The sequence below is a fragment of the Carettochelys insculpta genome, chromosome 8 (genome assembly GCF_033958435.1).
Source record: "Carettochelys insculpta isolate YL-2023 chromosome 8, ASM3395843v1, whole genome shotgun sequence".
Lineage (NCBI taxonomy): Eukaryota > Metazoa > Chordata > Testudines > Carettochelyidae > Carettochelys > Carettochelys insculpta.
Window position 1 is genome coordinate 75,099,522 of NC_134144.1, and position 20,668 is coordinate 75,120,189.

Genomic DNA, 20,668 nt, shown 5'->3' on the forward strand with positions numbered 1-20,668 from the left:
CAGCGTACACAGCCTCCTGAGCTGAAGCACCTTGTCCTTGTAGTTCCTGCAGTACAGAGACTAGCATCCAAATCTCCCTGTCCGTTTAGTCCGACCCTGCCCAACTCTCACCCCCGGGGCAGCTCCCTTGGCCTCCCACAGCGGAACGAGCGAGGTCCCATCCGCTTCTCTTTGGTGTCAGAGAACCTCCACCAAACCCAGGACCTCACTGAGACGTAAACCTTCCTCGCGCCCAGCAGCGTTGGGAACCTATTTTAACAGAAAAGCACAGTGAATTTCCTGTCAGGGTGACGTCATTGGATATTTAAAAGGAGTATGGACGCCATTTCTGTCACCACTGTACTAAATGGTGAGGCCTCATCTGGAGTACTGTGTCCAGTTCTGGGCCCCCAGTTATAGGAAGGACGAAGACACACTGGAGAGGGCCCAGTGGAGGGCGACCAAAATACTTAGGGGGCTGGAGCGTATGACCTATGAAGAAAGGTTGAGGGAATTGGGACTGTTTAGTCTGCAGAAGAGAAGACTGAGGGGGGACTTGATAACAGCCTTCAACTTACTGAAGGGAGGCTGCAAAGAGGCTGGAGAGAGGCTGTTCGCAGTGGTCACGGACGGCAGAACACAGAACAACGGTCTGAGGTTGCAGTTGGGAAGGTCCAGGTTGAACATTAGGAAAAGCTTTTTCGCTAGGAGGGTGGTGAAGCATTGGAATGGTCTCCCCAGGGACGTAGTGGAGTCTCCATCCCTGGAGGTGTTTAAGTCTCGGCTCAACAAAGCCCTGGCGGGGCTGATCTGATGGGTTTGGTCCTGCCTAGGGCAGGGGGCTGGACTTGATGGCTTTTTTAGATCTCTTCCAGCTCTATTGTTCTATGCTTCTAGTGGCACCGACTCCTGTGCCCGGTGGCCCAAGGGAGGTGTCCCTGAATCTGTCCACGTGAGGTGTGTCTGCACCATGTTGTACGAGAAGTTCTAGCTATTGGCTCGCACTGCTTTGGGAACGTGTGAGTGATGAGTCTCACCGAGGCAGGTGAGATCCCCGCCCCGGTGCGGGTGATGGACTCAGCCAAAGGACCCGACTCCCAGCTGGCCCATACACAGCTCAGGGACGTGGGACTGTCACCTGGGATGCGTCCAGCGGCAGAGGCCACAGCAGCCACCTGGCTCAGGTGCCCCTGACTCTCCAATGCCTGATGGGAAGGTGAACGGACTTTTCCCTCCCCGGGCAGCGTCCCCCTTTGTTCTGTCAGTCCCACGACCGAAGCCTGCCCGGGCGGAGCCCGTCCCTCGGAAGGACGCTTGCAAAGACTTACACGAATCAGCACAGAACGTGGCTGCTGCGGCCGTAGCTGTAACCGACCTATGTCGTGTAAGTAGCACACGAAGACCTTCTCTCGCAGCCTGCTCTGTCTGGCTGTCTTTGCAAATGAACCTTCAGGTTTTAGAGCTGAAGGGTTGGCAATCAATGCATTGTTTCAGGTAAGGTCCCAGAATAGCTCAGTGCTGTAGCACTGGCCTGTTAAACCCCAGGCTGTGTGCTCAGTCCCTGAGGGAGCCATTTAGGGATCTGGGGTGAGTAGATTTAAAAAGTGAAAAAAGGATGATGCTTGGTCCTGCCAAGAGGTCAGGGGGCTGGACGAGACGACCTCCTAGGTCCCTTCCAGCTCTGTGAGATGTGCATCTCCACATATTGACCTGGGACTGTGGTTGGAGCCTGGAAAACCTGTGTGGAGCTGGTGAAATCAGTGGTAAGAGTCAGGGGCTGTTGGTCTGGGTATCTGAAGTAACTGGGAGGTCTGTGGGTTTGCTTGTGTGGCTCTGGCTGGCCGGGGGCGGGGCTGTGGCTGGTTGGATTTGCCTTAGAGAAGGAAATCCCAGCCTGGGCTGTGAGTGGCCCGGATTTAAACAGAGACACCCTGGGCTGAGTTCTTTAGCTGTGCCCAGAACCGCCGTCCTGTTACAACCAGTCTAGTTATGAACCCGTCAGTGCTCCTTTCTCTAAGAGCCAGGGACTTCCTTCTGAACACCCTGAACTGCTGGGCCTGCTTAACTTGCAATAGTGCCTTTGTTTCAGTGTGTTAAATATGCAGTAATCTGCCAGGATGACTTTCTGCAGGCCTCCGAGTGCATTTAAAATGTAAAATCAGCTTAGAAGTACTGATGAGGGAAGCGTAGACCGGAGAAGGGCTGCACCACAGATCCCAGACTATCTAATGTTGCCTTCTGCAGGACAGCTGACTCGTCCTTCCTTCCTGCAAAGGTTTTGCAAATAAGCCTCTGACAAACTTCAGGGCATATCAGATAACCTGGGTCTGACCTTCTTATTCCTGAACTCAGTGCTCTGAGTTAAATCCCTGCTTTTACCGGGTGGTGCTCTGGCCTGGCCTGGGAAACAGACGCCATGGGACAGAAAAGGGGCAAGTGCTCCCCCGTGTCTTTTGCCACCCGTGAGCGCAGGCGCTGGCAGAGGAGCAGGGAGAAGAGGGGCGCAGTAGGGAGTGTGGGGCAGGGCAGGAGCGCAGTCACCGCCCCCCAAGCAGCAGCTGCTGCCCCCGGGGCCAGTCCCAGCTCCACAGCCCAGGCTAGGGGCCTGCCTTTGGCCCGGGCCAGTGGCTCCCCTGCGGGCACTGGGGAGAGGGCCAGGCCGCTTAGCCAGTGGGCAGCAGTCACTGGCACACCGGGTGCATGAGGCCCACTGGGCTGGGCCTGCCCCATGGAGCCTGGCTCCAGCCGAAGGGAACGGGAGGCCCTGGGGCAGCGCCTGGCTCATGTGGGCAGCAGCCCTGGGGCTGCGCCCTGGGCACCCGAGGACCAGCAGAGGAGCCCTGGGGGGGCCAGGCCAGCTCGGCACTGCAGCCTGGGGCTGGGGGGAGGCAGGGCCCCGGATGTGGCACAGACGACCAGGCCAAGGTCAGCAGTGGGGCACAGCCTGGCCCTTGGGAGAGAGCCCCCAGCTCTGGAAGCGCTGGGCTGGGCCAGTGCAGCTCCGGCCACAGAGGGTTAAACAGGAGGCAGCGGGGGGTGGGTGCGGGGACGTGAGACACTCTGGGCCCCTGGTCTTAGGGGTGTTCTGGGCAGCTGGGGCTGGGCGGGGGCATTACTGGGCCCCAGGACCTGGGCCCACTGTGTAGTCACCCCTGCTATTTCTTGACCCCCTCCTCTTTACCTGGGGGGCAGAGCTGGGGGCCAGAGGGGCAGGGGCAGAATGGAGGACCTGGGGCAGAACTGGTGGGGCTGGGGGCAGAACTGTGGGTCTGGGGGAGAGCTGGGGGTGGGCAGGGCAGGGGCAGAACTGTGGGTCCAGGGGTGAGCTGGGGGTGGGCGGGCAGGGGCCGAGGCAGGGTTGCGGGGGCAGGGTTGCGGGGGCAGAGGCGGGGGGGCGGGCAGGGGCCGAGGCAGGGGATGGCCGCGGGGTGGGTGGCTGAGCTCCCTGCGGCGCAGCCGTTAATTACCGGTGCTGCTCGGCTGGCGCAGCACGGTGCGACACGGCACGGCACGGCACAGCCGGCTGCTCCCCTGGCAGAGCCGTGCTGTGTGACGCTCTGTGATAAATCGATGTCCCGTTTAGCATCAATTTTCCCTTCTCCGGTGGCAGACAGCCACGCTAATGGGCTGGGACGGCACGAACAGAGCAACAGGCACCGTGCGGCAGCGCCTGGGCACCGTGGCTGTCCGGGCCAGGAGCCTGGGGCCTGTCCTGGGAGTGCCCGGCTGGGCCGGCTCTTCGGGGCTGCCCCTCGCTGGGGCTGCCCTGGTGCTGGGATGCCCTCAGTCACCTCTCCCTGACCATCCCCTCCTGGTGTGGTTATTGGTGCCCAGGGAGGCCAAAACTGCCCGCCCCCCACCGGGGAGCAGAGCGGAGTGGGGCCACTGAGCCGTGGCTGTCGCCCCAAAGCCCTTGTGGAAATGCCCACTTGCCGCACACCTGCCCTGCTCTGGCGGGTGGGAGCCCCCAGCAGCCTCTGGGGGCTGCCCCCAAACGCTAGCCTGTGCTGGGGTGGGGGCTCTGGGGGCTCACTGCGCTTGTGACTGAGGAGCAGCGTGGCCAGGCCACGTGGGCGCCCGGTGCAGAGCAGCCTGGCACGCCGTCGCTGGCCGCAGGTCACGCAGGGCTGCGGCAGGGCCAGTCCCCTGGCTGGGGTTGTGCCCTGGGCCGAGCAGCATGGCATAATAGGGACAGGAGCGTGGCTTCCCCAGCGGGTGATTGCGTGTGCGTCAGTGTGTGTGTGCATGCGTGCGCCTAGCCAGTGTGTGTGTGGGTGTGCATCTGTGTGCACCTAGCCAGTGTGTGCACATGCGCGCCTAGCCAGTCAGGGTGTGTGTGTGTGTGCGTGCACGCGCGTGCACCTACCCAGTCGGTGTGTGTGTGTGCACGTGTGCGCGTGTGCGCACGCGCTCCTACCCAGTCAGGGTGTGTGTGTGTGTGTGTGTGTGCTCCTATCCAGTCAGGGTGTTTGTGTGTGTGTGTGTGTGTGCTCCTACCCAGTCAGGGTGTGTGTGTGTGTGTGTGTGTGTGCTCCTATCCAGTCAGGGTGTGTGTGTGTGTGTGTGCGCACGCGCGTTCCTGGATTTAAGAGGAACCCTCTTCCCCCGAGCACACCTCCCCTTCGGGGCACCCCCCGGAGCCTACTAGCGGCTGCTTCCTGGGGTCCCCCCACAGGTCAGGGGCCTGGCTAATTGCAGGGCCAAAAAGGCCGGGGTGCAGCCTAAAATGCTGCCCACCCCGGCTTAGAGAGCTGCAGGCCAGCAGCCCGGGGGGTGGGTATCGCCCCGCTCCTCCTGCCCCCTTCCTCCTGCCCCCCTCCCGCAGCCCCCCTCCTGCCCCCCTCCTCCTGCCCCCCTCCGCCAGCCCCGCTCCTCCTGCCCCCCTCCGCCTGCCCCCCTCCCCCAGCCCCGCCCCGTCCTGGTCCGCCAGCCCCTCTCCCAGCATCAGTCCCAGCCGTTATCCTGCTCTGCCAGCTGCCTCCCCGCCCACCATTCTCCGCCAGCCCTGCTCCGAGCCATTACCCCACCCCACCAGCCGCATCCCACTCTGCTCCACCAGCCCCACTCCGCCAGCCGTTACCCTGCTCTGCCAGCTGCATGCCCACCTCGCCAGCCGCCTCCCCGCTCCGCCAGCCCCAGTGTACCAGCCCTGTTCTGTCAGGCGCTGCCCCACTCCACCAGCTGCTGTGCTGCTCTGCCAGCCGCCTCCCCGCTCTAGGTTCACTGCAGTGCGTGCCCGGTGCCTGGGCAGCAGCCCCGGGCCTGGCCTAATGGCACCACTGGCTTTCAAGCGGTATAAGCTGGCAGGCAGCGGGCGGGGGGGGGGGGGCGGTTGCGCTTCAGGCAAGAGGAGCTCCGCAGATGGTCCTGGCGTGATGGACGGCACAGCCTTGCCGGCAGCTCCGCCAGCCAGCGCCCAGCCCCAGGTGTGAGGCTGAGCGCTGCAGCTGAGCCGCCCCCCAGCTGCAAGGCGCGGGAGGAAGGACTTGCTGGAGCTTGGGCCACTTGCCTGCAGTGCTGGCACTGTGCTGCACAACCGGCAGCCCTGCTCTGCCGCGCGCCTGGGACTGCGCAGGGCCTCGCTGCTCAGTGCCACGGCAGCCCTGGCGGGATGCACAGCCGGGCGGGGCCTGTGCCGGTGGCTGGGCTCCGCCAGGGTCTCCCCAGGAGAGATCCAGACACAAGCGGGGTGATTGGCAGAGCCCCCCGCCGGCAGCGCGTGGCTATGGGGGGTACGTCCCACCGCCTTGGACCGCACGGCACCATTTATTCTGCCCCGGCTCGGAAGGGAGCCCTGGGAGGCTTCTGAGGCCCAGTTGGAGGGTCCATGTCAGGGCTGGGCGGGGGCGTCTGGCTGTGATGGAGTGGGGGGGGGGTGTATGTGTGAGACTCAGGCTGGATGTGAGAGACAAGCAGAGCAGCTCCCAGTGGCTAAGGATGACCCTGGGGCTGCAACCCAGGCTGGCAGGTAACACCTCTGCCCTGAACAAAGGGGAGGGAGGAGCCGAGCTGGGTTTTTGATTCTGGGGCGGCAGTTAGAAGTTGAGGGGAGGGGGAGCTGGAGGGCAGCCAGCCGGGCGAGGGGGGAAGCTACACCCCAGAGGGGCCCCCGTCGGGCTCCTCTCCCCAGGACGGGTTGGAAGGACTGTCTCTGGCTGCTGCACTGGCGCTTCTGTGAGAAACTGGGCTCTGTCACCTCATAAACCTCCTGTTGTACCTGCTGAGTGAGAGTCACTCCTGGCTGCGGCTGGGGTGCAGTGCAGGGGGACCCCCTCAGTCCATGACACCAGCCGCTCCTTGTCAGACGGCCGTGTGTGCTTTGCCCTCTGCCCAAAGGGGCTGGGCCGTCCCTGGGGCCTGAGGTGGGTGTGCAGAACACACACCCGCTGGTTTGGGGGCCCGGAGGCTCTGCGGGCAGCTGGCACGGCTGGTTCTGTCTGCGCTGCACAGGGCAGGGGAACTTTGGGGTGTGACGTGCTGAGGACTGCCCACCGAGCACCCCCAGCCCCTGCCCACCGAGCACCCCCAGCCCCTGCCCACCGAGCACCCCCCAGCCCTGCCACTGCCCACGGAGCACCCCCAGCCCTGCCCACCGAGCACCCCCAGCCCTGCCACTGCCCACCGAGCACCCCCAGCCTCTGCCCACCGAGCACCCCCAGCCCTGCCACTGCCCACCGAGCACCCCCAGCCTCTGCCCACCGAGCACCCCCAGCCCCTGCCACTGCCCACCGAGCACCCCCAGCCTCTGCCCACCGAGCACCCCCAGCCCCTGCCACTGCCCACCGAGCACCCCCAGCCCCTGCCGACCGAGCATCCCCAGCCTCTGCCCACCGAGCACCCCCAGCCCCTGCCACTTCCCACCAAGCACCCCCAGCCTCTGCCCACCGAGCACCCCCAGCCCTGCCACTGCCCACTGACCACCCCCAGCCTCTGCCCACTGACCACCCCCAGCCTCTGCCCACCGAGCACCCCCAGCCCTGCCACTGCCCACCGAGCACCCCCAGCCCCTGCCACTACCCACCGAGCACCCCCAGCCTCTGCCCACCGAGCACCCCCAGCCCCTGCCACTGCCCACCGAGCACCCCCAGCCTCTGCCCACCGAGCACCCCCAGCCCTGCCACTGCCCACCGAGCACCCCCAGCCTCTGCCCACCGAGCACCCCCAGCCCCTGCCACTGCCCACCGAGCACCCCCTGCCACTGCCCACCGAGCACCCCCAGCCTCTGCCACTGCCCACCGAGCACCCCCAGCCTCTGCCCACTGAGCACCCCCAGCCCTGCCACTGACCACTGACCACCCCCAGCCTCTGCCCACCGAGCACCCCCAGCCTCTGCCCACCGAGCACCCCCACCCCAGCCTCTGCCCACCGAGCACCCCCAGCCCAGCCCACTGAGCACCCCCAGCCCCTGCCCTCCAGTCCCTGCCAGTTGCTGCCCACCAAGTCCCCCACTGCCCCACCGCCGTACCCCCAGCGCGCCGCAGCCTGAATCAGACTGGACAGCTTGTCAGCCCCTCCCCTGGCGCCGGAGTGGCCTGCGCTAACGAGGCGCTGCCGGCCAGGCCAGTGCCGCTGGGGGCCAGCCTGCCACACGCACATATTGGGGCCGCAAGGCAGAGTGTGCAGCCGCGTCCCTTCAATCACATCAGCATTAACGAGCGCCCGGCTGCACTGCGGGTGCACCTGGCCGGGCCTGGCCTGTGGCAGCGCTGCAGGACTGAGCACCCCAGCAGAGACCTGCCTCCTGCCCTGACCCCCACCCGGCAGCCGCCTACGCCCCCTGCCCCGCTCCTTTGGCTGGGCCAGGCAGCCAGCGTCTCTGCCAGGGTCCCCCGAGCACCGGGGCAATGCAGGGGCTGCCAGCGGAGGAGCAGTGCCGAGCCAGCGGTGCGCATCACAGACGCCTTCGTGCACAGAGCCGCATTTATTCTCCACTGGTTGGAAGAACGTAGCGGAAGCCTGGTCTCTCCCCAGGGCAGTGCCTGGCCCACCTCCCACATCCTGGCACAGCCCAAGCAGCCCCTGCCCTGGGCCCCCTGGGCTCTGCTGTGCAGCTGCGGGCTGGGCGGCAGGGGAGGGAGGGTCCGGATGGCGCTGCCTGGTACCCACTGCTGCTGGTCCCTTGCAGCGCCCGGCAGAGGAAACCTGGGTGCTGCCGTCAGCCTAGCTGGCTGTGATGGGGTTCAGGGGTCCCCCTGCACTGCACCCCGTCCGCTGGCAGGAGTGACTCTCACTCAGCAGGTACAACAGGAGGTGGGAGATTGTGATGGGGTTCAGGGGTCCCCCAGCACTGCACCCCGGCCGCTGGCAGGAGAGACTCTCACTCAGCAGGTACAACAGCAGGTTTGTTAGGCAACAAATGCCCAGTTTCTCACAGAAGCGACAGTACAGCAGTCAGAGACAGTCCTTCCAACCCGTCCTGGGGAGAAGACCCCGAGGGGGGCCCCTCTGGGGTGTAGCTTCCCCCTCCTCAGGCTGGCTGCCTTCCAGCTCTCCCCTTCCCCTAGCCTCTAACTGCCGCCCCCGATTCAAAACCCAGCTCGGCTCCTCCCTCCTCTTTGTTCAGGCAGAGGTGTTACCTGCCAGTTGTAGCCCCAGGGTCATCCTTAGCCACTGGGAGCTGCTCTGCTTGCCTCAGACACCCAGCCTGACTCACACCTGCACCCCCCCCCACTCCATTACACTGGCCCCACGCATGCCTGCGGAGGGGCTTGGAGCAGGGCCAAGCCACGCTCCTGCCAGCCAGGGCCTCAAGCTGCCCTGCATGGACATGGCCCTTGCAGAGCAGGAGCAGGAGCAGGAGCAGGAGCAGGAGCAGGAGCAGGAGCAGGAGCAGGAGCAGGACCAGGGCAAGGGGAGCCGGTGGGGAATGGGGGTGCGTGAGCACTGTTGCGACACACGTGGGTGGGTGGGTGTGGGCCTGTGTGCATGTGTGTGTGTGGGGATGTGGGCACGTATGGGCGTGGGTGTGTGGGGGATGTGGGCACATACGGGCCTGGGTGTGTGGGTATGTGGGCACATACGTATGTGGGTGTGGGTGGGGATGTGGGCACATACATGCGTGGGTGTGTGTGGGTGTGCATGGGTATGTGGGCAAGTACGTGCGTGGGTGTGTGTGGGTGTGCATGGGAATGTGGGCATGTACATGCGTGGGTGTGTGTGGGAATGTGGGCACATGTACGTGGGTGAGTGTGGGTGTGCATGGATGTGGGTGGGGTATGTGGGCACATACATACGTGGGTGTGCATGGATGTGGGCACATACGGGCGTGGGTGTGCATGTGTGTGGGGGGATGTGGGCACATATGTACGTGGGTGTGTGTGGGTGTGCATGGGTGTGGGTGGGGTATGTGGGCACATACATACGTGGGTGTGCGTGGGTGGGGATGTGTGCACATATGTACGTGGGTGTGTGGGTGTGCATGGGTGTGGGTGGGGTATGTGGGCACATACATACGTGGGTGTGCGTGGGTGTGCATGGGTGTGGGTGGGGGTGTGGGCACATACGTGCGTGGGTGTGGGTGGGGATGTGGGCACATACAGGCTTGGGTGTGTGCGTGGGTGTGGGTGTGGGATGTGGGCACATACGGGCTTGGGTGTGCGCATGGGTGTGGGTGGGGATGTGGGCACATACGTGCGTGGGTGTGCATGGGTGTGGGTGGGGGATGTGGGCACATACGGGCTTGGGTGTGCGCATGGGTGTGGGTGGGGATGTGGGCACATACGTGCGTGGGTGTGCATGGGTGTGGGTGGGGATGTGGGCACATACGTGCGTGGGTGTGCATGGGTGTGGGTGGGGATGTGGGCACATACGGGCTTGGGTGTGTGCATGGGTGTGGGTGGGGTATGTGGGCACATACGGGCTTGGGTGTGTGCATGGGTGTGGGTGGGGACGTGGGCATATACGTGCGTGCGTGTGAGTGGGTGTGCATGGGTGTGGGTGGGGATGTGGGCACATACGTGCGTGGGTGTGCGTGGGTGTGGGTGTGGGTGGGGATGTGGGCACATACGGGCTTGGGTGTGTGCATGGGTGTGGGTGGGGATGTGGGCACATACGTGCGTGGGTGTGCGTGGGTGTGGGTGGGGATGTGGGCACATACGTGCGTGGGTGTGGGTGGGGATGTGGGCACATACGTGCGTAGAAGTGCATGGGGATGTGGGCACAAGCCCACGCCTGCATGTGCCCACAAGTGTGTGCACACAGGGGGTGTGGCGCTCTCTCTGCATGCCATGCTAGTGGGTGTGCTCTGCCCATGGCTCTATGCGTCCCTGCGTATTGGAGCCGTTGGCCTGCTGGGGGTGGGAGTGTTGCAGGGCTGGGGGTGGGGCTGCCGGGTGGGGTCAGTGCAGAACACACATAGGAAGAGGGGCTGGCTGGGGGGTCAGTGTGGGCCTGGCGCTGGTCTGGCTGGGGGGTCAGTGTGGGCCTGGCACTGGGCTGGCTGGAGGGTCAGTGTGGGCCTGGCGCTGGTCTGGCTGGGGGGTCAGTGTGGGCCTGGCACTGGGCTGGCTGGAGGGTCAGTGTGGGCCTGGCGCTGGTCTGGCTGGGGGGTCAGTGTGGGCCTGGCACTGGGCTGGCTGGAGGGTCAGTGTGGGCCTGGCGCTGGTCTGGCTGGGGGGTCAGTGTGGGCCTGGCACTGGGCTGGCTGGAGGGTCAGTGTGGGCCTGGCGCTGGGCTGGCTGGGGGGTCAGTGTGGGCCTGGCGCTGGGCTGGCTGGAGGGTCAGTGTGAGTCTGGCGCTGGTCTGGCTGGGGGATCGGTGTGGGCCTGGCACTGGGCTGGCTGTGGGGTCGGTGTGGTCCTGGCACTGGGATGGCTGGAGGGTCGGTATGGGCCTGGCGCTGGGTTGGCTGGAGGGTCAGTGTGGGCCTGGCGCTGGGCTGGCTGGGGGGGGTCACTGTGGGCCTGGCACTGGGCTGGCTGGAGGGTCAGTATGAGTCTGGCGCTGGGCTGGCTGGGGGGTCGGTGTGGGCCTGGCACTGGGCTGGCTGGGGGGGTTGGTGTGGGCCTGGCGCTGGGTTGGCTGGGGGGTCAGTGTGGGCCTGGCGCTGGGCTGGCTGTGGGGTCGGTGTGGGCCTGGCGCTGGGCTGGCTGTGGGGGTTGGTGTGGGCCTGGTGCTGGGCTGGCTGGGGGGTCGGTGTGGGTCTGGCGCTGGGCTGGCTGGGGGGGTTGGTGTGGGCCTGGTGCTGGGCTGGCTGGGGAGGGTCGGTGTGGGCCTGGCGCTGGGCTGGCTGCGGGGTCGGTGTGGGCCTGGCGCTGGGCTGGCTGCGGGGTCGGTGTGGGGCTGGCAGTAGGCTGGCTGGGGGGGTTGGTGTGGGCCTGGCGCTGGGCTGGCTGCAGGGTCAGTGTGGGCCTGGCGCTGGTCTGGCTGGGGGGTCAGTGTGGGCCTGGCACTGGGCTGGCTGGAGGGTCAGTGTGGGCCTGGCGCTGGGCTGGCTGGGGGGTCAGTGTGGGCCTGGCACTGGGCTGGCTGGAGGGTCAGTGTGGGCCTGGCGCTGGTCTGGCTGGGGGGTCAGTGTGGGCCTGGCACTGGGCTGGCTGGAGGGTCAGTGTGGGCCTGGCGCTGGGCTGGCTGGGGGGTCAGTGTGGGCCTGGCGCTGGGCTGGCTGGAGGGTCAGTGTGAGTCTGGCGCTGGTCTGGCTGGGGGATCGGTGTGGGCCTGGCACTGGGCTGGCTGTGGGGTCGGTGTGGTCCTGGCACTGGGATGGCTGGAGGGTCGGTATGGGCCTGGCGCTGGGTTGGCTGGAGGGTCAGTGTGGGCCTGGCGCTGGGCTGGCTGGGGGGGGTCACTGTGGGCCTGGCACTGGGCTGGCTGGAGGGTCAGTATGAGTCTGGCGCTGGGCTGGCTGGGGGGTCGGTGTGGGCCTGGCACTGGGCTGGCTGGGGGGGTTGGTGTGGGCCTGGCGCTGGGTTGGCTGGAGGGTCAGTGTGGGCCTGGCGCTGGGCTGGCTGGGGGGGGTCACTGTGGGCCTGGCACTGGGCTGGCTGGAGGGTCAGTATGAGTCTGGCGCTGGGCTGGCTGGGGGGTCGGTGTGGGCCTGGCACTGGGCTGGCTGGGGGGGTTGGTGTGGGCCTGGCACTGGGCTGGCTGTGGGGTCGGTGTGGTCCTGGCACTGGGATGGCTGGAGGGTCGGTATGGGCCTGGCGCTGGGTTGGCTGGAGGGTCAGTGTGGGCCTGGCGCTGGGCTGGCTGGGGGGGGTCACTGTGGGCCTGGCACTGGGCTGGCTGGAGGGTCAGTATGAGTCTGGCGCTGGGCTGGCTGGGGGGTCGGTGTGGGCCTGGCACTGGGCTGGCTGGGGGGGTTGGTGTGGGCCTGGCGCTGGGTTGGCTGGGGGGTCAGTGTGGGCCTGGCGCTGGGCTGGCTGTGGGGTCGGTGTGGGCCTGGCGCTGGGCTGGCTGTGGGGGTTGGTGTGGGCCTGGTGCTGGGCTGGCTGGGGGGTCGGTGTGGGTCTGGCGCTGGGCTGGCTGGGGGGGTTGGTGTGGGCCTGGTGCTGGGCTGGCTGGGGAGGGTCGGTGTGGGCCTGGCGCTGGGCTGGCTGCGGGGTCGGTGTGGGCCTGGCGCTGGGCTGGCTGCGGGGTCGGTGTGGGGCTGGCAGTAGGCTGGCTGTGGGGGTTGGTGTGGGCCTGGCGCTGGGCTGGCTGCAGGGTCAGTGTGGGCCTGGCACTGGGCTGGCTGGGGGGTCAGTGTGGGCCTGGCGCCGGGCTGGCTGCGGGGTCGGTGTGGGCCTGGCGCTGGGCTGGCTGGGGGGTCGGTGTGGGTCTGGCTCTGGGCTGGCTGGGGGGGTCGGTGTGGGCCTGGCGCTGGGTTGGCTGGGGGGTCGGTGTGGGCCTGGCGCTGGGCTGGCTGGGGGGGTTGGTGTGGGCCTGGTGCTGGGCTGGCTGGGGAGGGTCGGTGTGGGCCTGGCGCTGGGCTGGCTGCGGGGTCGGTGTGGGCCTGGCGCTGGGCTGGCTGCGGGGTCGGTGTGGGGCTGGCAGTAGGCTGGCTGTGGGGGTTGGTGTGGGCCTGGCGCTGGGCTGGCTGGGGGGTTGGTGTGGGTCTGGCTCTGGGCTGCCTGGCGGGGTCGGTGTGCAGTTTGGGCCTCGTGCTGGGCTGGCTGGGGGGTTGGTGTGGGCCTGGCACTGGGGGTGGGGGCCATGGGGCTACTGCTTGGGGGGTGGGGGCCATGGGTGCTGTTGCTCGGGGCAGGGGGTGAGGGGGCTGCTGCTCGGGGGTGGGTGCCATGGGGGCTGCTGCTTGGGGGGTGAGGGCCATGGAGCTGCTGCTGTTCAGGGGGTGGGGGGCTGCTGCTAAGGGTCGGGGGGACTGCTTCTGCTTGGGGACGGGGGGGCTGCTGGTTGGGGCAGGGGCTGCTGCTCAGGGGCGGGGGGCTGCTGCTCAGGGGGCTGCTGCACGGGGGCGGGGGGCTGCTGCTCGCAGGCGGGGGGGCTGCTGCACTGGGTCGGGGGGGCGGGGTGCTGCTACACAGGGGCGGGGTGGCGTGGGGCTGCTGCACTGGGGCAGGGGGGCAGGGGCTGCTGCACTGGGTCGGGGGGCTGCTGCACCGGGTCACGGGGGCCGGGGGCTGCTGCACTGGGGCAGGGGGCTGCTGCTTGGAGGCGGGGAGGCTGCTGCACAGGGGCGGGGGGGCGGGGGGCTGCTGCTCAGGGGCGGGGGCTGCTGCACAGGGGCGGGGGGGCGGGGGGCTGCTGCTCGGGGCGGGGGGCTGCTGCACCGGGTCGGGGGGGCGGGCGGCTGCTGCACTGGGGCGGGGGGCTGCTGCTCAGGGGTGGGGGGCTGCTGCACCGGGGCGGGGGGGCGGGCGGCTGCTGCACTGGGGCGGGGGGCTGCTGCACCGGGGCGGGGGGGCGGGGGGCTGCTGCTCGGGGGCGGGGGGCTGCTGCACAGGGGCGGGGGGGCGGGGGGCTGCTGCACTGGGGCGGGGGGCTGCTGCTCGGGGCGGGGGGCTGCTGCACCGGGGCGGGGGGCTGCTGCTCGGGGCGGGGGGCTGCTGCACCGGGGCGGGGGGGGCGGGGGGCTGCTGCTCAGGGGCGGGGGGCTGCTGCACCGGGGCGGGGGGGCGGGCGGCTGCTGCACTGGGGCGGGGGGCTGCTGCACTGGGTCGGGGGGGCGGGCGGCTGCTGCACTGGGGCGGGGGGCTGCTGCTCGGGTGCGGGGGGCTGCTGCACCGGGTCGGGGGGGCGGGCGGCTGCTGCACTGGGGCGGGGGGCTGCTGCACCGGGGCGGGGGGGCAGGGGGCTGCTGCACTGGGGCGGGGGGCTGCTGCACCGGGGCGGGGGGGCGGGGGGCTGCTGCACTGGGGCGGGCGGCTGCTGCACTGGGGCGGGGGGCTGCCACCCTGAGCCTGTCCCCGGCCGGCTGGCGTTTGCCGGAGGGCAGCGGCCGCGGGGCAGGAGCCGGGCGAGCGGCTGGCCGCGGTGGAGCGGCTCCGAGCGAGCGCGTCAGTCCCGGGCGGGCGGGAGCCCTGACAGCTGCCGCTTCACACGGATCAATAACCCCTTTCACTTTTCCCGCTGCTTGTTCCGCAGGGAGCGCGATCGATCGATCGCCCGGCAGCTCCTCCCGCCGGCTCCCCCCGCAGCGCCGATTGGCAGGGCCTGGGCGGCCGGCGCCGGCAGCGCCTCCCAACTTTGGGAGCAGAGCGGCCGCAGGCCAGGGGCTCGGAAGGGCGGCTGGTGGGCTCCCGCCCAGGCGCTGCTCCTCTGCCGGGCAGGCTGGGCTGGGCTGGGCTGGCTGCCGGCCCCGGCGGAGCTGAGGCCAGCAGTGCCCCCGCGGCTTCGGCAGCACTTCTCCCAGCCACGCCATTCAAACAAGTGGCGGAGCGGCACTTTGCCGGGGCTGGGGCCCATGCGGCGAGGCGCCCCTGCCCGGCTCCGGTCCCTGCTCGCGCCGGGAAATAGCACTGACATGTCTTGAATGATTAAGTATTCCCTGGATTGTATTAGCACATGCTGCCTCGCTCGGCTCGGCTCGGCTGTGCTGTGCTGTGCTGTGCTGTGCTGCGGGGTCTCAGCCAGCCGGCAGGCAGAGGCAGGGTTACTTGACAGCTGTATTTGTGCTGATAAGCGAAGGCACAAGGAGCCGATCGAGGAGGGAGACAAGTGGAAGCAGCGGCCGGCAGCTCCGGAGAAGGGCTGCGCATCGGCTGGCGCCCGGCCTTGCCGGCCTGGCCGGGTCCGTCCAGGGCCCCGCGCCCGGGGACAGCTCGCTGGCTGGGCGCGCCGGGCAGATGCCGATCGAGATCGTCTGTAAGATTAAATTGGCCGAGGAGGAGGAGGAGGATGAGAAGCAGAAGGCGGAGGAGGAAGGGGACAAGGAGAGCCTGATCGAGGAGCCTGGCCGCCCCCACGCTCGCGACCTGGCCACCTTCGCGGGCACCAGCACCCTGCACGGCTTGGGCCACGTCTGCAGGCCAGGGCGCCCGGGCGTGCGCCAGAGCCTGTGGGCCTTGGCCGTCCTGCTCTCGCTGGCCCTCTTCCTGTCGCAGGCGGCCCGCTCGGCCCTGCGCTACCTGGAGCGCCCGCACCTGGCGGCGCTGGATGGCGAGGCTGCCCACCAGCTGGTCTTCCCAGCCGTCACCATCTGCAACATCAACCGCTTCCGCCACTCGGCGCTCTCCGACGCCGACATCTTCCACCTGGCCAACATGACCGGGCTGCCCCCCAAGGACCGCGAGGGCCACCGGGCAGCCGACCTGCTCTATCCTGACCCCGACATGGCCGACATCCTCAACCGCACTGCCCACCAGCTGCCCGACATGCTCCGCAGCTGCAACTTCAGTGGGGAGAAGTGCTCCTCCCAGAACTTCTCCGTGGTGAGTCCCCGGCCAGGTGCCAGATCCGGCCACTGCTGGAGAGCCCGGGTGGGACCTGTGCCCAGGCTGAGTGGTGGGCACAGCTCTGGGGCTGGAGCTGGGGGGGCGCGAGGCGCTGGGGCTGAGTGGTGGGCACGGCTCTGGGGCTGGAGCTGGGGGAGCGAGGGGCGCTGGGGCTGAGTGGTGGGCACGGCTCTGGAGCTGGGGGAGCGAGGGGCGCTGGGGCTGAGTGGTGGGCACGGCTCTGGGGCTGGAGCTGGGGGAGCGAGGGGCTCCAGGGGCTGAGTGGTGGGCACGGCTCTGGGGCTGGAGCTGGGGGGGGCGCGAGGCGCTGGGGCTGAGTGGTGGGCACGGCTCTGGGGCTGGAGCTGGGGGAGCGAGGGGCGCTGGGGCTGAGTGGTGGGCACGGCTCTGGAGCTGGGGGAGCGAGGGGCGCTGCGGCTGAGTGGTGGGCACGGCTCTGGGGCTGGGGGAGTGAGGGGCACTGGGGCTGAGTGGTGGGCATGGCTCTGGGGCTGGAGCTGGGGGGGCACCGGGGCTGAGTGGTGGGCACGGCTCTGGGGCTGGAGCTGGGGGGGGCCGCGGGGCGCTGGGGCTGAGTGGTGGGCACGGCTCTGGGGCTGGGGGAGCGTGGGGCGCTGGGGCTGAGTGGTGGGCACGGCTCTGGGGCTGGAGCTGGGGGAGCGAGGGGCGCTGGGGCTGAGTGGTGGGCACGGCTCTGGGGCTGGGGGAGCGAGGGGCACTGGGGCTGAGTGGTGGGCACGGCTCTGGGGCTGGGGGAGCGAGGGGCACTGGGGCTGAGTGGTGGGCACGGCTCTGGAGCTGGGGGAGCGCGGGGCACTGGGGCTGAGTGGTGGGCACGGCTCTGGAGCTGGGGGAGCGAGGGGCGCTGGGGCTGAGTGGTGGGCACGGCTCTGGAGCTGGGGGTGCGCGGGGCGCTGGGGCTGAGTGGTGGGCACGGCTCTGGAGCTGGGGGAGCGTGGGGCGCTGGGGCTGAGTGGTGGGCACGGCTCTGGAGCTGGGGGAGCGAGGGGCGCTGGGGCTGAGTGGTGGGCACGGCTCTGGGGCTGGAGCTGGGGGAGCGAGGGGCGCTGGGGCTGAGTGGTGGGCACGGCTCTGGAGCTGGGGGAGCGTGGGGCGCTGGGGCTGAGTGGTGGGCACGGCTCTGGGGCTGGGGGAGCGAGGGGCGCTGGGGCTGAGTGGTGGGCACGGCTCTGGGGCTGGGGGAGCGAGGGGCGCTGGGGCTGAGTGGTGGGCACGGCTCTGGGGCTGGAGCTGGGGGAGCGAGGGGGCGCTGGGGCTGAGTGGTGGGCACGGCTCTTGCTCTGGGGCTGGAGCTGGGGGAGCGCGGGGAGCCTGGGGCGGTTGCGGGTTGTCACCCGGCTCTGCTCTTGCCCTACTCAGCCCTGGCGGGCGGCCAGGTGGTGGAGACCCCTTGGAGGTGCCCGAGTCACACGCATCCCCAGGGCGACCATGCGCCTCCCGCTGCTGCCGATACCCAGGGCTCCCCGGCGGCGCCCTTCCGGGCAGTGCCACACAGGTGCCCGTTCGGCGGCTCGGCAGGCTGCCGATCCCTGTGGTGCTCAGGGGAGGGATGTGCTGAGCGGGCGGAAAAGCTGACGGGACCTTCACTGCCCACCGCGACCGGGCACCACACTGCTCCTGCCTGCGGCTGCAGCACCGCTGAGCCCTTCCCGGCGCCAGGCTGGAGGGGAGAGGACGTCCGCGGGTACTGGGGGCCCAGCCAGAAAGGGCAGCTGCAGATACCAGGGGCCCTGCTGGGAGGCAGTGAAGGTACTGGGGGCTCCACTGGGGGGGGCAGGTACTGGAGGCTTGGCCAGGGGCACGGGGGGGGTCTCGGCCAGGGGGCAGGTACCTGGGGGCTTGGCTGGGGGCAGGTACCTTGGAGGGGGCTCGGCCACTCAGCCAGGGGTGCAGGTACCCTGGGAGGGACTCAGCTGGGGCACAGGTACCCTGGGGGGGGCTCGGCCGGGGGGCAGGTACCCTGGGGGGGGCTTGGCCGGGGGGGGGCGCAGGTACCCTGGGGGCGGCTCGGCCTGGGGGCGCAGGTACCCTGGGGTGGGCTCGGCCGGGGGGCAGGTACCCTGGGGGGGCTCAGCTAGGGGCGCAGGTACCCTGGGGGGGGCTCGGCCGGGGGGCAGGTACCCTGGGAGGGACTCAGCCAGGGGCGCAGGTATCCTGTGAGAGACTCAGCCAGGGGCGCAGGTACCCTGGTGGGGGCTCAGCCGGGGGACGCAGGTACCCTGGTGGGGGCTCAGCCGGGGGACGCAGGTACCTTGGGGGGGCTCAGCCGGGGGATGCAGGTACCCTGGGGGGGCTCAGCCAGGGGCACAGGTATCCTGTGAGGGACTCAGCCGGGGGATGCAGGTACCCTGGGGGGGCTCAGCTAGGGGCGCAGGTACCCTGGGGGGGGCTGGGCCGGGGGGCAGGTACCCTGGGAGGGGCTCAGCCGGGGGACGCAGGTACCCTGGGGGGGCTCAGCCAGGGGCACAGGTATCCTGTGAGGGACTCAGCCAGGGGCGCAGGTACCCTGGGAGGGGCTCAGCCGGGGGATGCAGGTACCTTGGGGGGGCTCAGCCGGGGGATGCAGGTACCCTGCGGGGGGCTCAGCCAGGGGGCACAGGTATCCTGTGAGGGACTCAGCCAGGGGCGCAGGTACCCTGGGGGGGGCTCGGCCGGGGCGCAGGTACCCTGGTGGGGGCTTGGCCGGGGGACGCAGGTACCCTGGGGGGGGCTCAGCCGGGGGACGCAGGTACCTTGCGGGGGCTCAGCCGGGGGGCAGGTACCCTGGGGGGGCTCAGCCAGGGGCGCAGGTACCCTGCGGGGGGCTCAGCCGGGGGGCAGGTATCCTGTGAGGGACTCAGCCAGGGGCGCAGGTACCCTGGGGGGGGCTTGGCCGGGGGGCGCAGGTACCCTGGGAGGGATTCAGCCAGGGGCGCGGGTACCGGGAGCTTGGCCGAGGAGTCAGGGTGCCGTTGATGTCGCTGGCTGCCTGGAGGCAGAGGGGTGAATGGCTGGCGCGGCTGCCAGGCAAAGGCCCAGGGCAGCAGGGTGAGCAGCAGGCTGGGAGCCAGGAGCTCTGCTGCCCCAGGGGCAGAGCTGGGCTGGGAGGGTGCTAGCTGAACCTGCGTGGGTGGGAGCCAGGCCTGGACGAGCTGGGGGCAGGTCCCGCAGGCCCTTGGCGTGAGACCGGCACAGGGGTCGGGGGTGGCTGGCTTTGCTGGGGTTGTCTGTGGGGGGCACCGTTGCCGTTTTGCTGTGGCCCTGTGCACCTTGGGGCAGTGCCCAGAGGCTGGGGGCAGCCCTGCTCTGGGAAGTGGGGGCCGTTTCTGTGCAGGCGGCTGGGGCGTGGGGGGCTGGGGCTGCTGGGAGGCAGAGCCAGGCACTGCTCCCCGCCCCCCACTGGTGCTGGGGTGGGCGCAGGACTCCTGGGTCCTCACCCCACTGGGCCACAGGACCCGGTATGTGTGCATTGCGGTGGGAGGGCACCTGGGGCTGGCTGGCCCTGGCCCTGTGTGCCCCCCACTGGGAGGTGCCCAGCTGGGTGTGGGGAGGGGCGCAGGGCTCCCTGGCTGGCCTGCTCCTGCTGCAGCTCCGAGGCACAGGCTGGGCACCATGGGGTCCATGTCCGGTGGCATGGGGCGAGGCTTGGGGCGGAACAGTGCAGCTGTCGCATGGTCTGCGGCCTGGCCAGCCCAGGCTCTGCACCTTTGGCCTCTACGCTCCTGGCCCATTGGGCACAGACCCTCAGTGCCATGGGCTTTGTGTGTCGGCTGCAAAGCACAGCAGGAGCCCCACCCCCCAGTGCCAGGCCATCGATCTCTGCCCCTGGCATTACCCTCCGCGACCCCGGGGCTGCAGGGCATGGAGGCGCTGGGCGCGGGGCCAGGCACGCTCAGGTTGTGAGCGCCAGGGCTGTCGATCTCTGCCCCTGGCATTACCTTCCCCGACCCCGGGGCTGCAGGGCATGGAGGCGCTGGGCGCGGGGCCAGGCACGCTCAGGTTGTGAGCGCCGGGGCTGTCGATCTCTGCCCCTGGCATTACCTTCCCCGACCCCGGGGCTGCAGGGCATGGAGGCGCTGGGCGCGGGGCCAGGCACGCTCACGTTGTGAGCGCCAGGGCTGTCGATCTCTGCCCCTGGCATTACCTTCCCCGACCCCGGGGCTGCAGGGCATGGAGGCGCTGGGCGCGGGGCTGAGCACGCTCAGGTTGTGAGCGCCGGGGCTGTCGATCTCTGCCCCTGGCATTACCTTCCCCGACCCCGGGGCTGCAGGGCATGGAGGCGCTGGGCGCGGGGCCAGGCACGCTCAGGTTGTGAGCGCCAGGGCTGTCGATCTCTGCCCCTGGCATTACCTTCCCCGACCCCGGGGCTGCAGGGCATGGAGGCGCTGGGCGCGGGGCCAGGCACGCTCAGGTTGTGAGCGCCGGGGCTGTCGATCTCTGCCCCTGGCATTACCTTCCCCGACCCCGGGGCTGCAGGGCATGGAGGCGCTGGGCGCGGGGCCAGGCACGCTCACGTTGTGAGCGCCAGGGCTGTCGATCTCTGCCCCTGGCATTACCTTCCCCGACCCCGGGGCTGCAGGGCATGGAGGCGCTGGGCGCGGGGCCGAGCACGCTCAGGTTGTGAGCGCCGGGGCTGTCGATCTCTGCCCCTGGCATTACCTTCCCCGACCCCGGGGCTGCAGGGCATGGAGGCGCTGGGCGCGGGGCCGGGCACGCTCAGGTTGTGAGCGCCGGGGCTGTCGATCTCTGCCCCTGGCATTACCTTCCCCGACCCCGGGGCTGCAGGGCATGGAGGCGCTGGGCGCGGGGCCGGGCACGCTCAGGTCGGCGGCTGCTCTGCAGCACAAACTCCCTGT

The 20,668-nt window shown here is 69.3% G+C and overlaps 1 protein-coding gene across 1 annotated transcript in view; it reads left to right on the forward strand.

The window, feature by feature from the left end:
• Nucleotides 1-15,078: 15,078 nt before the first annotated feature.
• ASIC4 (acid sensing ion channel subunit family member 4) overlaps nucleotides 15,079-20,668 on the forward strand; it is a 132,321-nt gene continuing 126,731 nt past the window's right edge. Inside the window, exon 1 of the mRNA XM_075001758.1 lies at nucleotides 15,079-15,788. Within this exon, the coding sequence (XP_074857859.1) occupies nucleotides 15,204-15,788 (585 nt within the window). The 5' untranslated portion in view covers nucleotides 15,079-15,203. The remainder of the gene's footprint in view (nucleotides 15,789-20,668) is intronic.